The 20,389-nt window shown below is 44.4% G+C and overlaps 1 protein-coding gene across 1 annotated transcript in view; it reads right to left on the reverse strand.

Moving 5' to 3' along the window:
• Positions 1–1,851: 1,851 nt before the first annotated feature.
• LOC128306673 (uncharacterized) overlaps positions 1,852–20,389 on the reverse strand; it is a 30,898-nt gene continuing 12,360 nt past the window's right edge. Inside the window, 9 exon segments of the mRNA XM_053044253.1 lie at positions 1,852–3,008; positions 3,077–3,228; positions 4,936–5,083; positions 6,630–6,735; positions 6,828–6,908; positions 8,667–8,745; positions 9,695–14,100; positions 16,081–16,156; positions 16,299–16,442. Of these exon segments, the coding sequence (XP_052900213.1) occupies positions 2,885–3,008; positions 3,077–3,228; positions 4,936–5,083; positions 6,630–6,735; positions 6,828–6,908; positions 8,667–8,745; positions 9,695–14,100; positions 16,081–16,156; positions 16,299–16,442 (5,316 nt within the window). The 3' untranslated portion in view covers positions 1,852–2,884.

A 20,389-nucleotide genomic window follows, 5' to 3' on the forward strand; every position in this document is an offset into this window, starting at 1 on the left:
ACTTTTGTGCTTTGAGTAATCATGGAAAAGAAGGAATTTCGCGTGATGATAAAATATTAGTTTTTGAAGGGGAAACATATAGTTAAAGCCAACAATTGGCTTGATGAAGAATCTTTGGACACTGCTCCACCAAAATCAACCATCAGATATTGGTATGCTACATTTAAAAGTGGTAAAATGAGCCCTGAGGACGGTGAACATCGTGGAAGCTTAAAAGAGGTGGTTACAGAAGAAAACTTAAAAAAAAATCAAAAAATTATTAAGAGCAACCATAATGTGAAGTTGATCGAGATAGCTGACACCCTAAAGATGTCTAGGGAACGTGTTGGACATATTGTTCACGAGTATTTGGACATGAGATAGCTCTGTGCAAAATGGCTGCCGCGCGAGCTTACATTTGACCAAAAGCAACAACAAGTTGATGATTCGGAGCAGAGTTTGGAGCTGTTTAAGAGAAATAAATCCGAGTTTTTGCGTCAATATGTTACTGTGGATGAGTCTTGGCTTCTCCACTTCACTCCAAAGTCCAATAGACAGTCATTCGAGTGGACTGGACGCGATGAACTTGCTCCAAAGCGGGGGAAAACGCAACAATCAGCTGGCAAGGTTATGGCGTCAATTTTTTTGCGATTTGTGAGGAATAATCTTCATCGACTATCTTGAGAAAGGAAAAACCATTAACAGCGACTATTACATCAAATTTTTGGAGCGATTGAAGGACGAAATCGCCAAAAAACGGCCGCATTTGAAGAAAAAAAAGTTTTGTTTCGTCAAGACAACGCACCGTGCCACAAATCAGTGAAAACAATGGCAAAAATTCATGAATTAGGCCACAAAATGCTTCACCACCTACAGTATTTCGTAGATCTGGCTCCCAGTAACTAACCCCATTTCTCAGATCCCAAAAAGATGTCCTCTGAGAAGAAATTTTCGTCGGATAAAGAGGTGTTCGCCGAACCAAAGGCCTTTTTGAGGCAAAGGACAAATACTACTACAAAAAGGGTATCGAAAAATTTAAAGACCGCTATAATTGGTGTATCGCCCTTGAAGGGACTATGTTGAATACAAAAAAATAATTTGGCCAAAAAAAGTGTTTTACTGTCATAGGCCAAACAATTATCAGCCCACCTGTTATGTGTTTTTTAGCAGCCTTCACCGCTGCTTCCCACAGACCTCCGAAGTGAGGTGCTCGTGGAGGAATGAAATTCCATTTCATCTCATTCGTCGCGCACCAATCAAATAATGCATTTCGATTATCTTCATCGCATTTAAGCATCTTATAAATGCTCGTGCGACGCTCCTTTGAACGTAGTTGCATTGTCTGAGTGTAGTTCCCTTATCCTTCCGCGGCGTGAAACTAATCGACGTAGTGCTCCCAAAAATGCTGTTGTGGTTAGATCGTTTTCCAATTCTATGTAAACCGAAATCGCTGCACCCACGGGTCGGAGTCGCTTATGGCCGCTTGCACCTACCGGAATCGTTGCACCTACTTGTACCTACGGATCGACCCGAACGGGTTCGGGTCACTTTTGGAGCGCTCCGACCCGGTAGGTTCGAGTCGACCCGCACATCACTAATTCGAAGATGATGATGGCCCTGGCGGACCATTTGAAGAAGGTAATTAGGAGCACTGGGCCGCGGATCAAACGGTTGGCGGAGTAGACCCCTTCTAACTGCGCCTTTCGCCTTCAAGGGCCCCAATGTTTGTCATCAAAAGGGCCTATCATCATTTTTAAAAATAAAGGCCCCAACTATAATTCCGCCTGGCCCTCCAAGGGGATTGATCCTCCACTGACCTCTCCTTTACTAATTAGACAAGAACCCACACACAAACACACAAAAAATGGAACGTGGAAGCGTGATTAAAACATGTATTTCTTCGTACATATAATTAATGAATGGAGCAAACGCGTTGTTCTTACTAATTGTTTCTGAACAACAATAATTATTGCTGCTTACTAGAATTAATTACGAGAGCATAATATGATAAACACGAAAAACAATTATATATCATCTTTTGTAACGATAAATACCCCAAAAAACATTCTTCCTTTCGCAATATTCCCTTTGTTTGTTTGTTTGTTTTTAAACTCGTTTATGTTTCATTTGTTAAATCTTGTTCGCCAGAGTGTTACGCTGGACTAAGGTATATGAACAAATAAATTATACCCTTGTATTACCACATGCCTTGTCTGTTTGGTTGCAATTGCAATTCGTTGTTAAGCATTGTTGTATTCGTACGAACGGTATGCAGAATAGAACATGGAAGCATGGGAAGATAATTATCGTTTCTTTTCTTTTTTTTGTTAAATAACAGCTAATTGTGCATTGATAGTCGGGGTGGTATATAAGCAAAGTTGGCAGATTTTGGCAAGCTTAAAAAAATAACAATAAAAAAATAAGTTAAAAAAAAATCCCTCCAGAGAAGACGTGCTACTCCCTAAACACAAGAAACTTCTACCGTGGATTCAGATGGAATCTTCACTCTTTAAGGATAAGGTGTCTGATTCGGTTTAACTTCGTCGAAAAGAAGCAAAGGAATCGTTCCATGTTGGGCCGCAACACAAAAAATTAGCTACGAAATGATGGGAAACGCTCGCAATTTCCCTTCCAAGCGAAAGTGATTTATCCATCCTAGTTGGTTGTTTGCACTTTAGGACAATCTGTGTTTAATGTGTAATGTGTTGGGCAGAAGGAATATCGCGCACGTATGTTTCTAACTATCCCCGGAAGGATTGGCTACGCGGCGGCGGCAAAAACTAAAGTTTTTTTTTTCGAACATTCAACATTTGTAACAAATAATAACACACTTTTGGCCCTTTGCCGTACCGCCGCCATAGTGATTACTAGCCGCACTTGTTCTTCCTGTTGCAACATGTTTTGCTTAGATTTCATTTTTGAAGCGTCGATAAATGGACTGCACGTAAGTGAAGACACATTTCCAGTCAGGCTTTCGCATTGCAACCATATCATCCACATCCAGTAGGGGCGCGATCCCGGCTTTTTCACTGAAATTGACGTTATACCGGACGTTAGTGTGTCGGACGACCATTACCTGGGCATCGCGGGTACTTACTCAGCCACTCGGAAGGCGAGTGTGAAGTTATGGCGACGCTGTTGTGGTGTTAGTTTGCTAAAATCAAAAGCATCCGGCAAGAAATGGTGAATCAGCGCACAGAATGCCATTCCATCTGACCAGCTGGTGGAGAAGTTTTCTATTTTAACGTTCTGGTGGCACAGGGCGGGACGGCAAGTGGTAAGACGAAGAAAAAACGTGATAAAATTTAAACGAGATTATAAAAAATAAAACAAATACGTCTGCGATAGCACTTCAATTGAGTTCATCGGACAGCCATAGTTTATAAAAAAGGTAAACGGAGTAGATGGCAAGGGTGCAGCAAAATATACAAGTACCAGCTAAATGCTTGTTGTTATTTGGTGTGTATAGTCAATGCGTAATAAAACATAAACCGAACATACCAGCAAGCCACTCTACTGTCTACAACCTACAGTCATTAGTCAGGTAAATATTTTAGTTGTTAGTATTCATGCAGTTCACACAACCCAACACCATCCATAAGAAATTTGTCCTTCAAATCTCGGTTTATCTCGGATGAATATACAACGCATACCTTGCTTTTTCAACAACTGATTGAAGTGATTTTTCAAAAGAGTTCCCTAACATCTAAACCCTTCAGGGTCTTGGTTGGATATCGAGATCCACCAAACTATAAATAGCAAAGACAGGCTCAGAAGTCGTGGATACTTTAAGTCCTCCACTAAATTATTACACATAGCATTCTAACAAACTTTATTGCATTAATCCGCTAATAATCCACAAGCGACGAACCTCAAATAAACAAGCAATACCTAGAGTACAAAGTTTAACGGGGGGAAGTTTTATATATTTCTTCTCATTATTTCTTTGTAGTGAACCTTATTAGGCCAAGGATCTTACTTGTTTCGCAATCCATATCTAAACATGTTCAAGATATTATCTCTTCTCATGCCATATCGTGACTGTTACGTTTACCTTATCTGTAACAAACGTTTTGGAAAAAAAAGATATACAAACGCAACGATGAAGGTACTCCTAACATTTATCTGGTCGCAAACTAATTTTGACTAGTGAAAACCGTGCAGTAAACAACCGTGCTTAATAGTTAACATAGCAACATCATGAAGAAGCGGGTGCTTGCGAATATCTCAAAGACTCTCTCGTGGGCCTTTGTGCGTCGGGGCATGCTGTACTCTCTGACAGAACATAGAAACAAGCAGAAGCATACAAATTAGTGTAAATTTGCAAAGGCATGCGATAAGCATGGGTAAGTAGTGGGAGAAGATGTACTATCGTCTTACATTCGACTAATTTTGATCTAAACGCAACCACAAGAAATTCGTCCGAGAAATTGTTCGTGCACACCAACCGCAAAGCCTGCAGGTGTTTTTGGCAAAGTATAACGGAAGATATATGTGAGCGGAAAATGAAACAAGCAGACACTAAGAATAAAAAAAAAACACACACGCACACATTATAATTGTTGTTTACAATGTGGTCCAGTAAATACGACGTGCTGATTCTTCAAATTAACAACCAGACCAAACATAAACAAAATCAAACCCAATACTATCCATGTTACTAGATGAAACTGATCGCCATGCCTGACAGTGTGGAATAGGGAGGAGGTAAAGGGACTTCAAATTCAAAGATTGCACAAGACAGACACAAGTAACAACATGATTTCCAAAAGCGTGGGAGATAGGCAGCAAAAGGTGGTATAGAGAAAAATCAAACATATTGATTCCCAGGAATGCTGCGGCAGCATAATGGAACCACCATTTTTGAAGAAGGGTTGATCGGAAGCTGCAGATGGTAAGGAGAAGGGTGGGTGTGGGGACGCTGGTTTTGGGATAGAGCAAACAAAATGGCTGTACCTCATATTCCTTCGTCTTCATCTGGCACCACTGCAACAATTGATCCTTAACAGTTGCGGCGCGACGATTCAATGCGGGATCGGTAAACTTAAACATGGGACTCATCGCGGCGGACGGTGTCGTCGGAGTTGACGGTGTCTTAGGGGAGCTAGTGTGTTGGTACGTGCGGTATCGGCACGACCATCAATGGGACACGGCGTACCCAAAAGATGCATTGAGGAGCATACATTTTGCACGAAAAGCGAATGGTAAAAGCAACAGAATGGTAAAGTGTGGGGGAGAATAAAAAACAAAGCAGGAAATGGGATGAAGCAGTATAGTAATCGAAGTAGAACGGTTTAAAAATAAAAGCAGTAGTACAAGTTGCAATTGACGTGGATGTTCATTTGGGGAGGGCATCGCAGGAAATAATTGAATAGGAAAAGTTCAAGAAGTTTGCGAATGACATGAAAGCAGGAGAGAGAAAAAGAGAAAAAGAAACAGGGAAAAAGAGACAATGTATGTGTGTATGTGTGTGTGGAAGAAAAAAATATTTAGTATAAGTTAAGTTCGAGCTCGTTCATTACAAGGTGAAAATATCCTGGTAGAATAGGGTTTGGTTGAGAGCCCTTAAAAATATAAATGAACCAAATAATGTCGGGAAAATCAAAACAAAAAATCCTAATGAATATGGCATTACTTGTGAAAAGTTGATTCCTTAGTCATCTTCAACAATCATACTTAAAGCTCTGATCTTCATTTGGCAGCTCTTTGGATGGATTGTGAATAAAGGGTATAAAGCATATTCCGTCCAGGAATACGACGGAGCGATAGTGAGTAAATGCGTTCGCCCCAGTAAAAGGGGAAGAACTCACGGTAGAGGAGATAGTTTTGTTGGAAAGTTGGAAGTTCTGTAGGATGCTTTCCATCAGTGTACTCGAGGAGGCATGGTGAAATAAAATAATGATGTTAGCTGTGGTGTTTAGGAACAACTTTCTTGAGCACTTAGATATGACCCGGATTAGTTACGAAGCTTCATGGAGTACTATGCATAACCGTGATGTCCTATGTCTAAGAATTAATTCTACTTTCAGGATAGACCAACTTACAGTGCACTAACATACTATTGTAAAGATTTTAACGATACTTCTTTATACGATTTGTTTAACTTCATCTACTCTATCCCGCCTTTAATGCGTGCCGTGCGCTTCACATCTCAGACTCAACCTCATGAGATGTCTAATCATGCCTAACTAGTCGAGTTAGCATACGATTCTATCCCTGGAACGGACGTATCAGGTCAGTTAATGCACGGTCAACGGGAAATGATTATGGCCAAGATGTCTACTACCAAGGAAATGCACAATTAAACCTTTTACATAATGAAACTGTTAGAAGATATTAATCTATGTGATTGGATATGGGGAGGGGGACATCCGACCAAAGTATCTATACATGGTTCGATAAAGGAATTTTAAAGTTACTTATTTTACGAATATAGTTCGCAATCACTGGAGGTGCCTTTTTCATGCCCAATTCATGTTGTTTGAGGAGTAATACTCCATATAGTATTATATGCGATATGATTTTTTTTTTTCATTATAAATTTCCGAAAAACCTCAGACAATGTCCAGCATTGTTCAGAATGCGACTTCTATTCGTAAAAGCGGGTAATTTTTTGTTTACGGAGAAAAGTTCTTGGAAAATCTACTCACTTGGGAGGTGATTGCGATGAGAGGGAATTTTGCTTATCGAGCTGTCGGAACTTGGCGAAAGGTGACATTGGCTTTGGAGCACTCGAGGCAATGGTCTTGGTCGTAACTGAAAGAGATGGTAAACAGAGACGTTAGAGAGTATGGTGCGCAGTTGTTTCTCTATTGCATTAGACAGCTCTAAACCCGCTGGATATTTACCCGTTGTCCTTGTTGTAACAGCAGAACCATCCTGTGATTCCATTTTCGTGTTGGCGATAGTACGGGTGGTTGTTTGTTGGACTGCTAGGTGAATCGTCGTCGAAAGGGAACGGATCCAAATGAAAAGAGAACGCAGAGAAAAGAGAAAGAGAAACGTTTTGTTAGCGATAAGGTAAAACATGGTCCAGGGGACTTGGGCAGTCAGTCTATTAGTCAGCTTTGCTAGTACGATACTAGGGATGTAGGGTAGTCAAAGTAGTAAACTAAACGAATTCAAGCCACATCTAATTACATCTTGGAACAAACAGGATCTTGGACAAAGTACAAAACTCAATGACGACACGAATAAAGCAGATCACAACACTATTTAGCAACTCAGCAGCGCAGCAAACAGTGCAGCCGTTCACAATCGCATGCGTAAGATCCGGTCTCGCGGGCCTCGACGAATGAATTAACCTGTAACGCTGTTTGGTTACTTAGGAAGGCTTCATTGATATGTCTAGTCGACTCACACACATTCACACAAGTAAGGCCACTACATTACACTAGGAATACAAGCACACACACACATATGTAGTAAACAATCGATGACGATATAGCGTATGAGATGATGTGATAATCGCTAGGAGTTCAGAAAGAACCATTCTGCACGATATAAAGCTCTGCAGAATGATATATACGTGAATAATTTGGAACTAAAATGATGCGTACATTAGTAATATCTTGGAGGTAAACTGGAACGTGAAAATGACCGAAAATGACATATTGCACATACTTTGCTGATCCGGTATTTTAAAAAAATGTAAAAATAAAATTTTGTACATCAATTTCACTCATTCCACAAGCTCCCAGATGAATTGGATAAGCTGATGTCGCTTTCCTCATATCTGGTCACCAGACCGAGTGCCCTGATTGTATCATATTGATGATAATGTTATGGCTGAAGGATTGAAAAGATTTGGTGCAAAGTATGTCCTAGAACTTGCGTTTAGAACACAACTCAACTGTTGATGTGTTTGGTTTGCCTTTGGCATGACCATGCTTCTGTGCGATGAGCAAGCACAAGACCCGGGAGCTACACTATTTATACAAGACAGCGGATAAGCAACATAAGCGTCGAGCTTTTACGCTATTACACACGTAGTATACTAGTGTTGGGTGAATCTCAATCTGATTCATGAATCTAAATGAATCTTTCAGCTGAATGAATGACTCTGAATTTATGTTCTAAAGATTCCTGACTCCTCGCAGAAGATGCATCTTTCATGAACTATTGCGGATTCGGAAATCTACGAGAGTTCATGAATACTTGGATAGTCGACTCTGAATGACTCTGAATATCTGTTCGAAAGATTCATGATTCCTTACAGAAGATACATCTTTATTGAATCAGGATGAGGATTCGGAAATCTATGACAGTTCATGAATAATTGGAAATGATTTGAATGACACTTCACTAAAGATTCATATGAAAGACACTATTCAAAAGATTCACTAGACAAGACACTACAGTATACAAATAGCTGAGTTATGTACGTAATTTTGAGGTGCTGCCGAAAGGCTGCAGACCATTTGTCATAATTGTTTTGCCCAAAAAACCCGATGTAAGATAGGGATCGCTAGCATGGATATTAGCGGATTTTAGATTTTCAAACCGTACTGAATAGTGGGGGTGGTCGGGTATGAGCAACAATTTGTGAGGGTAAGGGGCAAAACCGGAAACGATGATCAAAATGATCGTAAAGAAACGAAAATGAGGAGGAAAAAAAACCACAAACACGCAAAAACAAAACGAAAAACGACAGACAAAAAAATGGCATATAATCGTTCGAAACTCACTGAGTGGGGTGTAATTTTCACTGGTATGTAAAAGAAGAAGGGTGCGATACGTTCGTTTAGAGTTGAAGGGTGGAGGATGTGTTTTTTTTTTTGTTTAAATGTTTTGGTTGCATTTTCCCTCCTGATAGTTTACTTAGACCCCCGCCCGAATGTTGGGTCCGCCATTAGCTAGGCAGACTGCGGGAACTGTGGGCAAGGTCTTCTTGGTGGGAGGAAACTCGAGGAATTCGCTATCGAGTCATGGCGACGATGATGCCTATACACTATATTATCGCACATCCGGTGTTTATCGCCAGTGTTTCGGAACGATTGGCTAGATTCGGTAGATAGTGGTAATAGCAGCATGGCTCGCACGGAGTTGGCATGTCGTGGTAGATACACTAATTGACTGGGAAGCTTCCGATACACTATCGGATGGCTTGAAAATGCTTATAGCATTTTCACTATCACTAGTCGACAAATGCTCATATACTTTGAGATCAGCGAGGCGTAGTAAGAGAAACAGCATACGTAATCAAACTTATCATAGCTTAAAGCGTACTTCGGTGAGAACTTCAAATGCAGTCTGCTCTGGTGCGTTGATAATGAATAGCGCCGTATATTAACTACAGGAAAAGGGCGAATGTGTGCCATTTTAAGTCTAAAACTTCATTCACGACTGCTCACGCGGCTAGATTTGGACAGCTACCACTAGTAGGGTTAGCACCAGAGTATATATCGAAGGTTTCTTCTGTGCCTTGCAGATGATCACACCGATCTCGAAGTAGGCACACGAAACAAAATAAAAAACAGCCAAGGCTTCAACAAAGTGTTCGGACAGCGAGAGGCTACGTAGTTAATACTCTGCCCCTTAAGATGTATCGCATGCGTTTGCGGAAGAAGTCTGGAATGCTTAACAAGTGACAGTGCCATCTCAACCCGGGGATTGTTGCTTCGAGCGGGATGTCTGAACAGTACATCGCTCGCAATTTCTGCCACTCTGATAAGGAGTAATCTTCTGCATGTGTTCAACACATCCACGTCTAGACTGCGAACGATTGGTTCATGAGCTCCTCGAACGCGTCCTCCACGTTGTTCTCGTCGAGCAGCGCTAGACTGCCGAGCGGTATGTGAGGCATTGTACGACTACGTAGCAGTCCTCCGCCGTGCGGCTGAGGATGATAGGGCAGTGCGTCATCCATGTAGCTCTGTCCGTGTCGTTTCTGGGCGTGTAGAGAGGCATGCGGTACGTAGCTGGGACGCGACTGTTGCTGCACCTGCTGATTGTCACTGCTACCGTAGTAGCCCGCATTGTGACCCATGGCGTAGGACACCGGCCGCACGGTGCTGTGTGGTGCTACCATGGAGGACTTGTCACGCAGCACCAAATTATGGTTGGAAGCGGTACGGGCCATCATGTAGCCGGTGCTCTGAGCAGCAGGTTGTCCCGTGAAGTACGCCTCAACGGTACGCTGCTTTTCGGCACTGATCGGTCTCGACTGCTGTACCGTGCTCGGCACAGCTAGTGAATGGCTGGACTTAGTCCGTGAAAGTGACTGCTCCGAGAACCGTTGCAACGGATGGGGCAGCACATTGTTGTAGATGGCATGGGATGGAACCGGCGGTTGCGTTTGATCCGGAGTGGGTAGAGTAACTTCAACCTGCGGGGCTACCAACGGACGCCGGATCTGCTCACCAGCACCGGTCAGACTCGGTTGGCGCGGCTTGGGTGGTGTTGGGCTTTTGTCCTTGATCTTTTTCAGTGATGATTGCAAGTTTTGTGCAATCAATGATCCGCGGCCACTGCTATCGTAGGTACCTCCGTTCAGGTGTGTTGGTCGCATAGCGGCCGTGTACGTCGCCTGCTGACCCTGCGGTGCCTGCATCACCCTGGTCACAACACGCATTTCCTGCGAGTCGACCGACTCCAGATCGTCACAATCGTATTCGTCTTCATCGTTCACCGAGGAGTGTGGGGACAATCCTGCTGGTCCCTGCTGGTGATCGACATTCACCGTAAGATAGTTAATTTGCTGTGGATGGCTTATTAATGGTTGGTTGGGTGTTACCGGTGCGGCCGTCGGGCTAAAGACGGAGTTCGTGCTCGTCAGTACGAGTGGTGCATTTTCCGGATTGGTCAGCGAGTCGCTGCGATTCAGCGTGAACGTGGACACGGATTCCGGCTGGGTGTAGTCAGTAAAGGTGAATGTGCCGAGATGTGCGACCGAGACGTCCGGTAACGAAGCACGCTTCTCGTAGGGTAGTGACCCACCGCCAGATATCTGCTGGTATGTGAGCGGCTTCTCGGCGTACTTAAGCGAGCCTTGGTAGGTTAGCGGTTGCTGAGCCGGTAGGGATGGTTTGTTGTGTCCGAACGAATTCGCCGTAAACTTGGTGGCAGCGATACTAGCCACGCGGCTCCCAGCTAGCCCGGTCACTTCACTTGATCGTTTGCCAACCCACGGTGCAGGCGGTGCCGCCTCGGCAATGCTGGAACCATCTGGTCGGGGCTTGTAGTTCAGCACGTTGTGTGTTGGTGTACGTTCCAGCTTTGGCAGGGGCACGTACGGTGTCTCCTGATATCCTTGGGCTGCCAGCGACCGTACGAGGCCCAGCTGCACATGCATCGGTTCGGGTTTGACTTCGGGCGTTTCCTTAAATCCCGTCGCTACAATCTGCTTCACTAGCCCAGTTGCATTAGATATACGGGCCGGTATTGGCTTCACAATGTCCCGCTCATGTTGGATAGGCTTGAACTCCAGATTGGCTGGTGGTATCTTCTTCGGAATAGGTTTAAAGGCAGACGCGGGTGCGTGCGAAAATTGGTTTACCAAGCTGCTTCCCGGCGATGATTTCGGTAGTACCAGCTTCCCCTCCACGATTGGGCTGCCTGGGGAGGTTTCGTGGTTGAAGGTGTGCGAAGTTGTCGGACCATATTTACCGTTCGATTGTGTCGTTTTCGGCGATGCGGACGCACTAGGGCCAGCAGATGCCACTCTACCACCTTTGAAGCCGGATGCTTGATTCGGTGTTACCGATTTGGCGTGCTGCTTTACCGGGCCCACCTTGGTACCTTCATCGAACGAACCGCTTTCCGCCTGCTTCCAGAAGCTCATCGCCGATGTCTTGGGTGCGGCACCATATTTGGGCGGCAGTTCGGAACGATCGCGTCGCTCCGCTTGCTCGAAGTTACTCTTGAGATGGTCGAACTTGTTCGTCCAATTGTTCGATCCGACGTGCTCCCGGACCGGTTTGCTCCACACCTGCCGGGCTTGTTGGTTCTGCCGCTGCAGAAACGCCATAAACTTGAGATCGTTCTCCGTGCGCGGTTTAAAGTCGGGTACATCGACCGGCGGCACGGCCGGACCGGTAGCAGACAGGTATTTGCTGCTGGATGATCCCGGCTGTTTCGCTGCAGCCGGCGTATGGGTGGTGTGACCATGGGACCGATCCAGCTGTTCACGCTTCGGGTCGTGCTTGTTGTCATCGTCGTCCCCAATACCGTCGTCACTGGCTAGATGCTGCGGTAGACTTTTCGGCAGATCGATTGTGTTGGCACGTTTCATGCGCAGCTTCTTGCTGGCATATTTGTTGAGCGGTCTCGCACCTGCCTCCTCCTTGTGTGATTCAGGCGTACGGCTACCGTTGAGATGCTGCGGCCGGCGAGTGGCGGCCTGACTCTTCGGGCCGTTCTCACTGCTGGTCGGTTTCGTCTCGCGACTTACAATTTTCTGCACGGTGTTGATCACTACCGAGCTGGCGGGTCCGGGTTGTTCGGCCGGTGTGATTTTATTACGTAATACCATCTGTTCCGCAGTTTTCGTCGTTTCGTCCGTTTTACGCTGGGCACGACGCGATACGTCCTCGTCCGAGCTGGAACCATCGTTGAAGGAATACTTTTTCACCAGTGCGCGTTGGGCAACGGTTTGCGTGGGTTTCTTGAAAGGTAGCTCTGGTTGCTGCTGCTGCTGCTGCTGCTGCTGCTGTTGATGATGATATTTGGGAATTCGTTCCGTTTTGTGTTTGTGCAGGTCAATCGGTTTTGCACTGACAGACTCCTGTTTGTCGATCACGACGGGTGGAAGATCTTGATCAACGCTGATTGATTGTCGGATCAGCAGCTTGTCTTTGAACGGCTTGGTACGCACCTGAGAAGCTCCCGACGATGGGTGGCTCGGCCCAGACGCCGGCTTCCCTCCCGGACCAGGCAAAACCAACTTATCCAGCGATGTATGTACGTTCTGCATCTCTTTCGGCACGAACTGACTCGGACGCTTCATGGCGAAGGCGGTCGCTGGTGCGGCCGCCGTGCTGCCGCCGTTAAGCATCGGCTGCGACTGTACGGCACCAGCGGTGTTTACCGTTTCCGGCTCTGCACCAAGCACAGTGCCGAGCGATTGTTGCTTTTGCAGTATATACGCCTTTTCCGGTGACGTCACTGACTGGTCCGACTGGTGTCTGTTGTCCATCATCACCATCTCCTCGATGAATCTTCTCGCGTCGGCAAGCTCCTCACGACTGACGCCCACTGTGTGGCGATTGTTACGAGTGGTGCGTCGCTTCGAACTGAACCTTGAACTTCCGGCCCGGGTCCGGTTCTGGCTAGTGTCCAACCCGTCGGCACTACCGTCACCCGCATCATTGAACCCGGCACCGGCACCCGTCCCCAACTCGCGCCCCTGTTGCGGTTGCCGCCTGCCGTCGTGCCCATCCACCGTACTGCCGCCAAAGCCCAGATCGGCGATCCGATCTGGCTGTTGCAAACCCTGCTGCAGCCGTGCGATCAGGGCCAACAGTGCCCTGCGCTGTTCCGCATCGATCTGCATCACCTTTGGCTGACCGCTCGGATCACCCTGCAGGCTCGACTGTAAGCGTTCGAGCGCAGACGCCACCTCGCTCAATATGCTAGGCAGCCCGTGCTCGACACTTACAACGCCACCGCCATTATCATTGACGGTCGTACGGTCGCCGGTACTCGCCGCGGTGGCGGCGGAGGTGTGCGCTCTGCCGATGTCATGCAACCCGGCAGCTGCCAGTAAACGCAAATCTTCGCCCGACTCCGTGCCCGAATCTTCAACAGGTGGAATCTTCGATGCGGCCATCGCAGCAACGCCGCTCTTACCATTGACGCTACTATTAATGTGACTACCACCACAACCAGCGCTACCACCATTACCACTATTTCTACCACTACTAACACCCGCCCCTTCGGTGGCATTTCCGGCGAAGGTATTACCCTTGTACCCGAATGCGGCCGCATTGCTCAACAACAGGCCCTGCAGCAAGGGTAACAGCAGTGACTCACCCTGCGATAAACCATTGGCAACCGGGGCCGCTGTTGCACTTTGGCGATCGGACGTACCACTAGCGCTAGCCGTCGCCGCCGTCGATTGTTGCTGTAGATGGCGCTCGCGCTGTAGATCGGCTGTTACGATGGCGACAATATCCGCGCACGCTGCATAAACGGGTGTCGGAAGGAGTTTGTTTTTTTTTTCGGGAGTAAAGGTGTCGGGTTTTTTTTTTGTTTTAAATAGTCAAAACAAATGTGTACGATGATAAACATTCACAAATGGTGAGGTGGATTAGGAGCATGATAGAGAGAGAGAGAGAGGGAGATAGAGAGAGAGAGAAGAGATATAGTGAGAGAGAGAAGAGATATAGTGAAAGAACAGTCGATGGGAGGCAAATTATTTTCAGAACCGAGATGAAGTGGGCACAGGATTGAAGATGGATGAGTTGTTGTTTTTTGTTTCATCAAACAATTAATACACATAAGGGAGCAGATTGCGGTAATGTCGTACGGACAAGTATGAACGAACCAGGAATTGTTTAGAGCAGGAGTTATTGAAAGAGAAAAAGGAAACAGCAATAATAAGGATTAAATATGAAGGATATGAAGGTAGGGAAAGGGGCGGATACGGAAAGGGCCAGGGGAGAGAAGAGAGCAATCAATCGATTAGATCATGCATATCAATTTCAACAAGACTGTCGTGAAAAACATGTGCCTGTTTTCCGATGTGTGTGATTAAGAGATTTTCAAATGTCCAATGTACTTAAAAACCCTGCTGCTTAACGACAGGGAATCTTACTCTTCAACGGTTCCTACTCAAAAGATCCTAAATTCACCGCTGTAGATGAGTAGGTAACCTTGCAAACTAACCCAACCCGAGGAACACGTCAGATTTCACGAGCGCACACTAACAAGGTGTACCGAGTTGTTTGTTGAAAAGTATTTCTTGGAGTGTTCGCGTGTGCGTTTTGCTTGAACATGAACTACTTCGTAATGAATAACATCTAGCAGCTAAACAAATATTCAGCACAATTACTGTAAAGTATGAAACAAGGTTATTAAATGCTAATGGTTTCACTATTAGAAATAGTACGCACCAGGACCTGAGTGTGTCATGCACGTAATTCTCACTTGCACGAAGAACAGCAAAACAATCATAAATCAATATGAATGGTCACACGCAGTGAGGAGAAGTCGAATATAAATGAGAACTTAAAAGTATTGAGTACAAAAAACCATCGACAAAATTTATAACCGACCAATAATTATAAAATAAAAACAAGAAGATGTTGTACAAATCCGTAACGGAAACACAACGGATTCGTACAACATCTTCTTGTATTTATTCTATAATTATTGGTCGGTTATACAGTGTCAATTCCCAAAGTAAAAACAAAAAAAAACAATCTAGAGAAGATATAACAACTAAACCATTCCGTAAAAAATACCAACGAAATGAGCTAATACAGAACGAAGAAACAGTAAGAAACGACAGTGAAAGAGAGAAAGAGGGATAGAGAGAAAAACAAAATGTGCGAAGGTAATAAAACGATCAAACAGGCGAGCACGACCTCAAAAATCGCAATCGAACATCAAACAGAACAGGAAAAAATAAATTCTCTGCAAAAGCCCTTTGCGATAAGATCCGTCAGAAGGGAAATCTGTTTCGAGCGGACCATTGTGCTCTGTATGGGCTTACGCTTGATTTAGTTTAATTATGTGTTTTGTTTGTTGTTTTTTGCTTTGTTGCGTATGCTGCTGCTAGGAAACTCTGTGTTACGCCTTACGGTGGGCTGGGTGTCGCATACACCAAGCAGAGCAACCTGTTGCATTGGTTGAGAAACGTACAACCGAAGCGGAAGATATGGCATGACATACGAATCACAATTGTTGTTTGCCCTGTTTATGCTTTGCTTATTCTTAATCTTTATGAATATCTCTACCCTCTGGTGAATATGATGCGTCCTGACATAAGTTTATGTGAGGCTTGCTTTTATATATGTCCTAAGTCAACAAGAATAGATGTGTTTTCTGTTGTTTAGAGTGTTGTCGCGCTGCAAACAATGACTCTTGTAGGTAAGGAGAGAACAAATGTGTAGAAAATAGCGATGGTAATAAGTGAATGTAATGTAATCGATGTGCTACCTTCTTTTTCAGCCATTACTTGACGGATGCGGGCCCGGATTTTGCGACGATCTTCGTAATTTGTAGTTGATTCTAGCTGTTAATAAGATTTTTTTTAATGATTGGAAGAGCAAAAAAAACAAACATTTGGTAAGAATGGGATATAACGAGTTGAAGTTGTGCACAAAATTTAAAAGTATTACACATAAATTATGCGAAAAACATGGTGCGGATCTTACCAACTGCTTCAGAACAGCTTCGTCCCAGTTGTCGTCGAGATTTTCGACAGTTGCTTGCTTGTGCGCTGATGCCGTTGGAGTTGCACCGGACGATTTAACCGTTTGCGTCTTAGTAGCGCTGGATGTTGAAGATACCTTGGAGACCTGTACACAATGAAAGGGTACAAACGAGTTATATTGATCGAATTACTACCACTATTAGCATTATCGAGTTAAGCGCTACCAGATCAGCGTAAAGACATCAGGAGTAGTCTAGGAGTACAAAGTGCCAATAATTCCGCACGACTCGGATGTTTTAGTAATCATTTTCATCTCATGAATAACATTACGTCGATACGTAGATCTACATGCTGCTGTGCGTAATCAGCGGCACGATCCACTGCCCCGAACCACACTTTTGGTGACGGTACTGGCTGCATCTACATTGACGTATGATATTTTTAGCCCTGTTTCGGCGGAATACTACTGTAATATCGCTCATTGTGTGTGGTTGTGTGGCCAACCTGCATATGTATAGGAATCATGAATAGGATGTGTTGCGATGTTTGCGCATGGTACGTAGCACCCTTCATCATGTCTAGTTGCAAACACGTCCTCCACGCCGGTGAGTGTCAATCTGCGTATTCCGTGGGTTTATCGTATACAGGGCACGCTTGCGTATACACAACTAATATGAACGTTGTCTGTTGCAGCTATTTTTACCATACCGTACTGTTCACATGAATTGCAACGGACGTTACAGTGGGTTAGATAGATAGAGATGCCTAAAATTGCTGAGGTGTAATTAAATTGTTCCTACAGTCAGAAACCAGATGCCTGTTACGGTACAGATCAATTCACAACAAATACATTTGGCCCATATTTCAGAGTAGTTTCCGGCAGAGTAACTGACTTGTTAATAGATAGTTTCTAAGATAAAAGCATTGCAGAAAGACTTCCAGCGAACAAAACCTTAAACTGAAATTGGTATGATTGTAAGCACTATACGAGAAACAGCTACTTATTTACTTATACAGATACTTATTAACATAACATTAACATAACATCTATATCTTAGAGATACTTATTTATTTGGAGCTCCCGACTGCAGTTAATACGGAACATAAACACTAAACAAGCCGAAACGTCATCTACTATTAGGCGTCAAGTGTCAGACTGTGCATGCATCTCGCACAGTTTTGAATTGATAATGGCGTACGGTATTGGATACTGGCCAAATATCCCTATATGGTTCGATTTCAGATGCTGTGGCTGTGGCCAAACCGAATCTGTCATTGGCACGTGCGGTGCGGCTGTTTAAAAGTTGTGCGCGGGAGAGAAAAAAACCCCAGCGTGAGATAAACCGTTGCGTTGGCGGTATCCTGAAGATGCATCGTAAATCACAAATATATACAGTTGCAGTTTTCTTCTCTTCTCAAAGGGCATGTACACACCAACTGCTGACGATGTAAACAATGTGTGAGAAAATCAATTACTTTTTTTCTAAAACTGTTCATAATGTTATGTACGGTTGTTTGCAAGTCTTATCTGTCCATCTAGAGATTAGCATGGCGCCAAATCATAAAAGACGTAATAATTGAAGAAAACTTTGATTTCACTGCTTAAGACTTGGAATCGATTTAATAATTCCTTACCGCAATCGAAGCGACACCAACGCTCAATTACGGTTCCAAATGAGATGCCTCAAAACTGAAGTACAGCGCACCGCATCTTCATTCTAATGAGGTTTTATTGCCAAGATTGAAATGAACTCCAAATCAGATTACCCTTTTCAATTCAAAAGAATTACAATTCTTAACCGTGTCGTCGTAGTTCATCGAAAAAAGTCCCGCGGAACAAAGTATTCCCACGTGGAAACCAAGCGTCAGGTTGTGTGTGTGTTTTTTTTTTCGTTGGTTGGTTATGCTGTTTCGAAAGTACGTCCCAAACATTAAAAAACCCCCGGCGGTATGTCTGTGCCATGTGTAGGTGACTTACTAGACTTGGTACACAAAAATTTTTGCCCACAAAGCTGTGACTCAAGTGAGTCCTCCTGTGGGTCGTTGCGTCGGCCATCGTAAAAATAGGTACAGGACACTGCCGTACGTGATGGGTGGCCTGGTCAGCTGGTGCGCCTGTTCTCGTTTCAAATGCACAAAAACGAATTGCCGGTTGTTGTTTTTTTTCTCGTGAAAAGAATTTTTCTCATTCTTTGGATGCATTGTGGTATTGTCTATGTGCGGAATGGCGGGCTGTAAGTATCGCCCAGCACGCATAACAAAACCAGAGTTGTGTGGCGATGTTCTGGGGTGCGCTCGACGGCGAAGAAGTCCGTTTCTTGTGAACCCCTGAACTTCGTGTTTTGTAAATTTATATTTTGGTTTTGGGAATTATCCTTTACCTAATTTTGGTCGAAAATTGAACACCGATCAATGATCGCCGAGCTAGTAGTACGTGCGCAGCTTTTTTAATCTATCGTGCCGAAACGGTACCACGAATGCCATGAAAGTCGGCAGATCATCGCCAGATGAGAATATTTTCGATCAGCAGCCGTGAGCATAACCTCTGCCAAGGTTAGTAAATTACCCGCATCAGAGATATGGTGGAACTAAAAATACAACTGAGTTTGACTAGCATTGACTACCATTTTCTGCTCCAGCTACCAACCGCTGATGGGCGCAAATGTCCGAAATAGACAAGAAGAAGAACGCATGAGATAAACAGAGACCAAGATCGATACAACCATTGCAACAGAAATCATTCATCCGTGCGTGGTTCTGCCATCGTACGAGAGATAGACAAATGTTATTTTGGCTTTAGTTTTACACCACACTGCAACCATGCGCTAAGGTCCGAGAACAACCGGTCCAAGTATGCTTACTGACACCAAATTTGGTGCGCGGGAGTTAACTATCTATTAAATATCTGTATGTATGTGTGAATCTCTATACGCGATCAACAGCAGCATTCTGGTGCACACGGCTCAACAGCAAAATGCAAGAGGAAAAGTTGTTAGCATTATGTAAATTATTTTCCCTCCTCCGGTCCTTGCAGTTCTTTTGCGCAAATGTCTCCCGTGTGGTTTGAAGCACGTTTCACCATGCGTTACAGATTCGCGCCAGACACGCACGAAACAATTGGGGCAGGATAGTTGCTTCCGCGGGTACGCGGGTACGATCACGAAACACGATCCTGACTTAACCGACAACTCCGTGCGCTCAAAATACGCTACGAGTTTCGTTACCACTGCGCGGGACTGATACGTGGCATTGCTTATAGGTAGCACGGGCCAAACTTCCCATGCACATTCCGCACAGCTATATTGAACAGTGTTTTCCCCTCCGTCCAGGCCGACACCACTCGGTACATCGACAACAACAACTGAACCCACTAGAGCAGCAGGTTCGGTTTTTTTTCTCCTTTCGTTTGTCTTGCACGCTCAGTCTCGTTCATCCACAGATTTTTGTAACAGAAAATAAATCCAAGGTGTTGTCGGTATGCATGGCGAGCATCAGCTAGAATACCGGCTTGCGTAAAGCACGCGTGTGCGTTGGTCGTAGGGTTGGGTTTTTTTGCTTTGCGAAGATTCGATCGCATTAACATGGTACTAGTGATGAGATAATTTGCTCCCAAGCAGTATTTTATCCGACTGTTCCGGATCCGACATCAATCGATCCTTCCGAATGCTACCCGGATCTCTCTTGGGAAACTTTAAAAAGGATTGTATTTGTATATACTAATATACATCCCAAAGAAGATGTGATACTGCATAAACAATGTATCAATTGTTTGTAAATTTTCTTAAAATTCACCATAAAAGATGAAGAAACATTTGTTTTATGTGACCGTGTTTTGATTTGATTCATATTCAAACGACAAATCCATGATGCATGCGAATTATTAGGAAATAATTCCATTCCGATCATGACAGTTCCGGAATCAATATGGATTCTTGCTCTGTATTGCTATCCAGAATTTCCAGCATGAATTGTCCTTCGAATCTGGATTCTTGTTTTGGGGTTCATTACCTGATTCCCGCCATGACAGATCTTAATCCGGAAGAATCCGAGTCCTTATCCAAAATGACTCTTGTTTCGAATTCATGTCGTGAT

This window comes from Anopheles moucheti, chromosome X (assembly GCF_943734755.1).
Source record: "Anopheles moucheti chromosome X, idAnoMoucSN_F20_07, whole genome shotgun sequence".
NCBI lineage: Eukaryota > Metazoa > Arthropoda > Insecta > Diptera > Culicidae > Anopheles > Anopheles moucheti.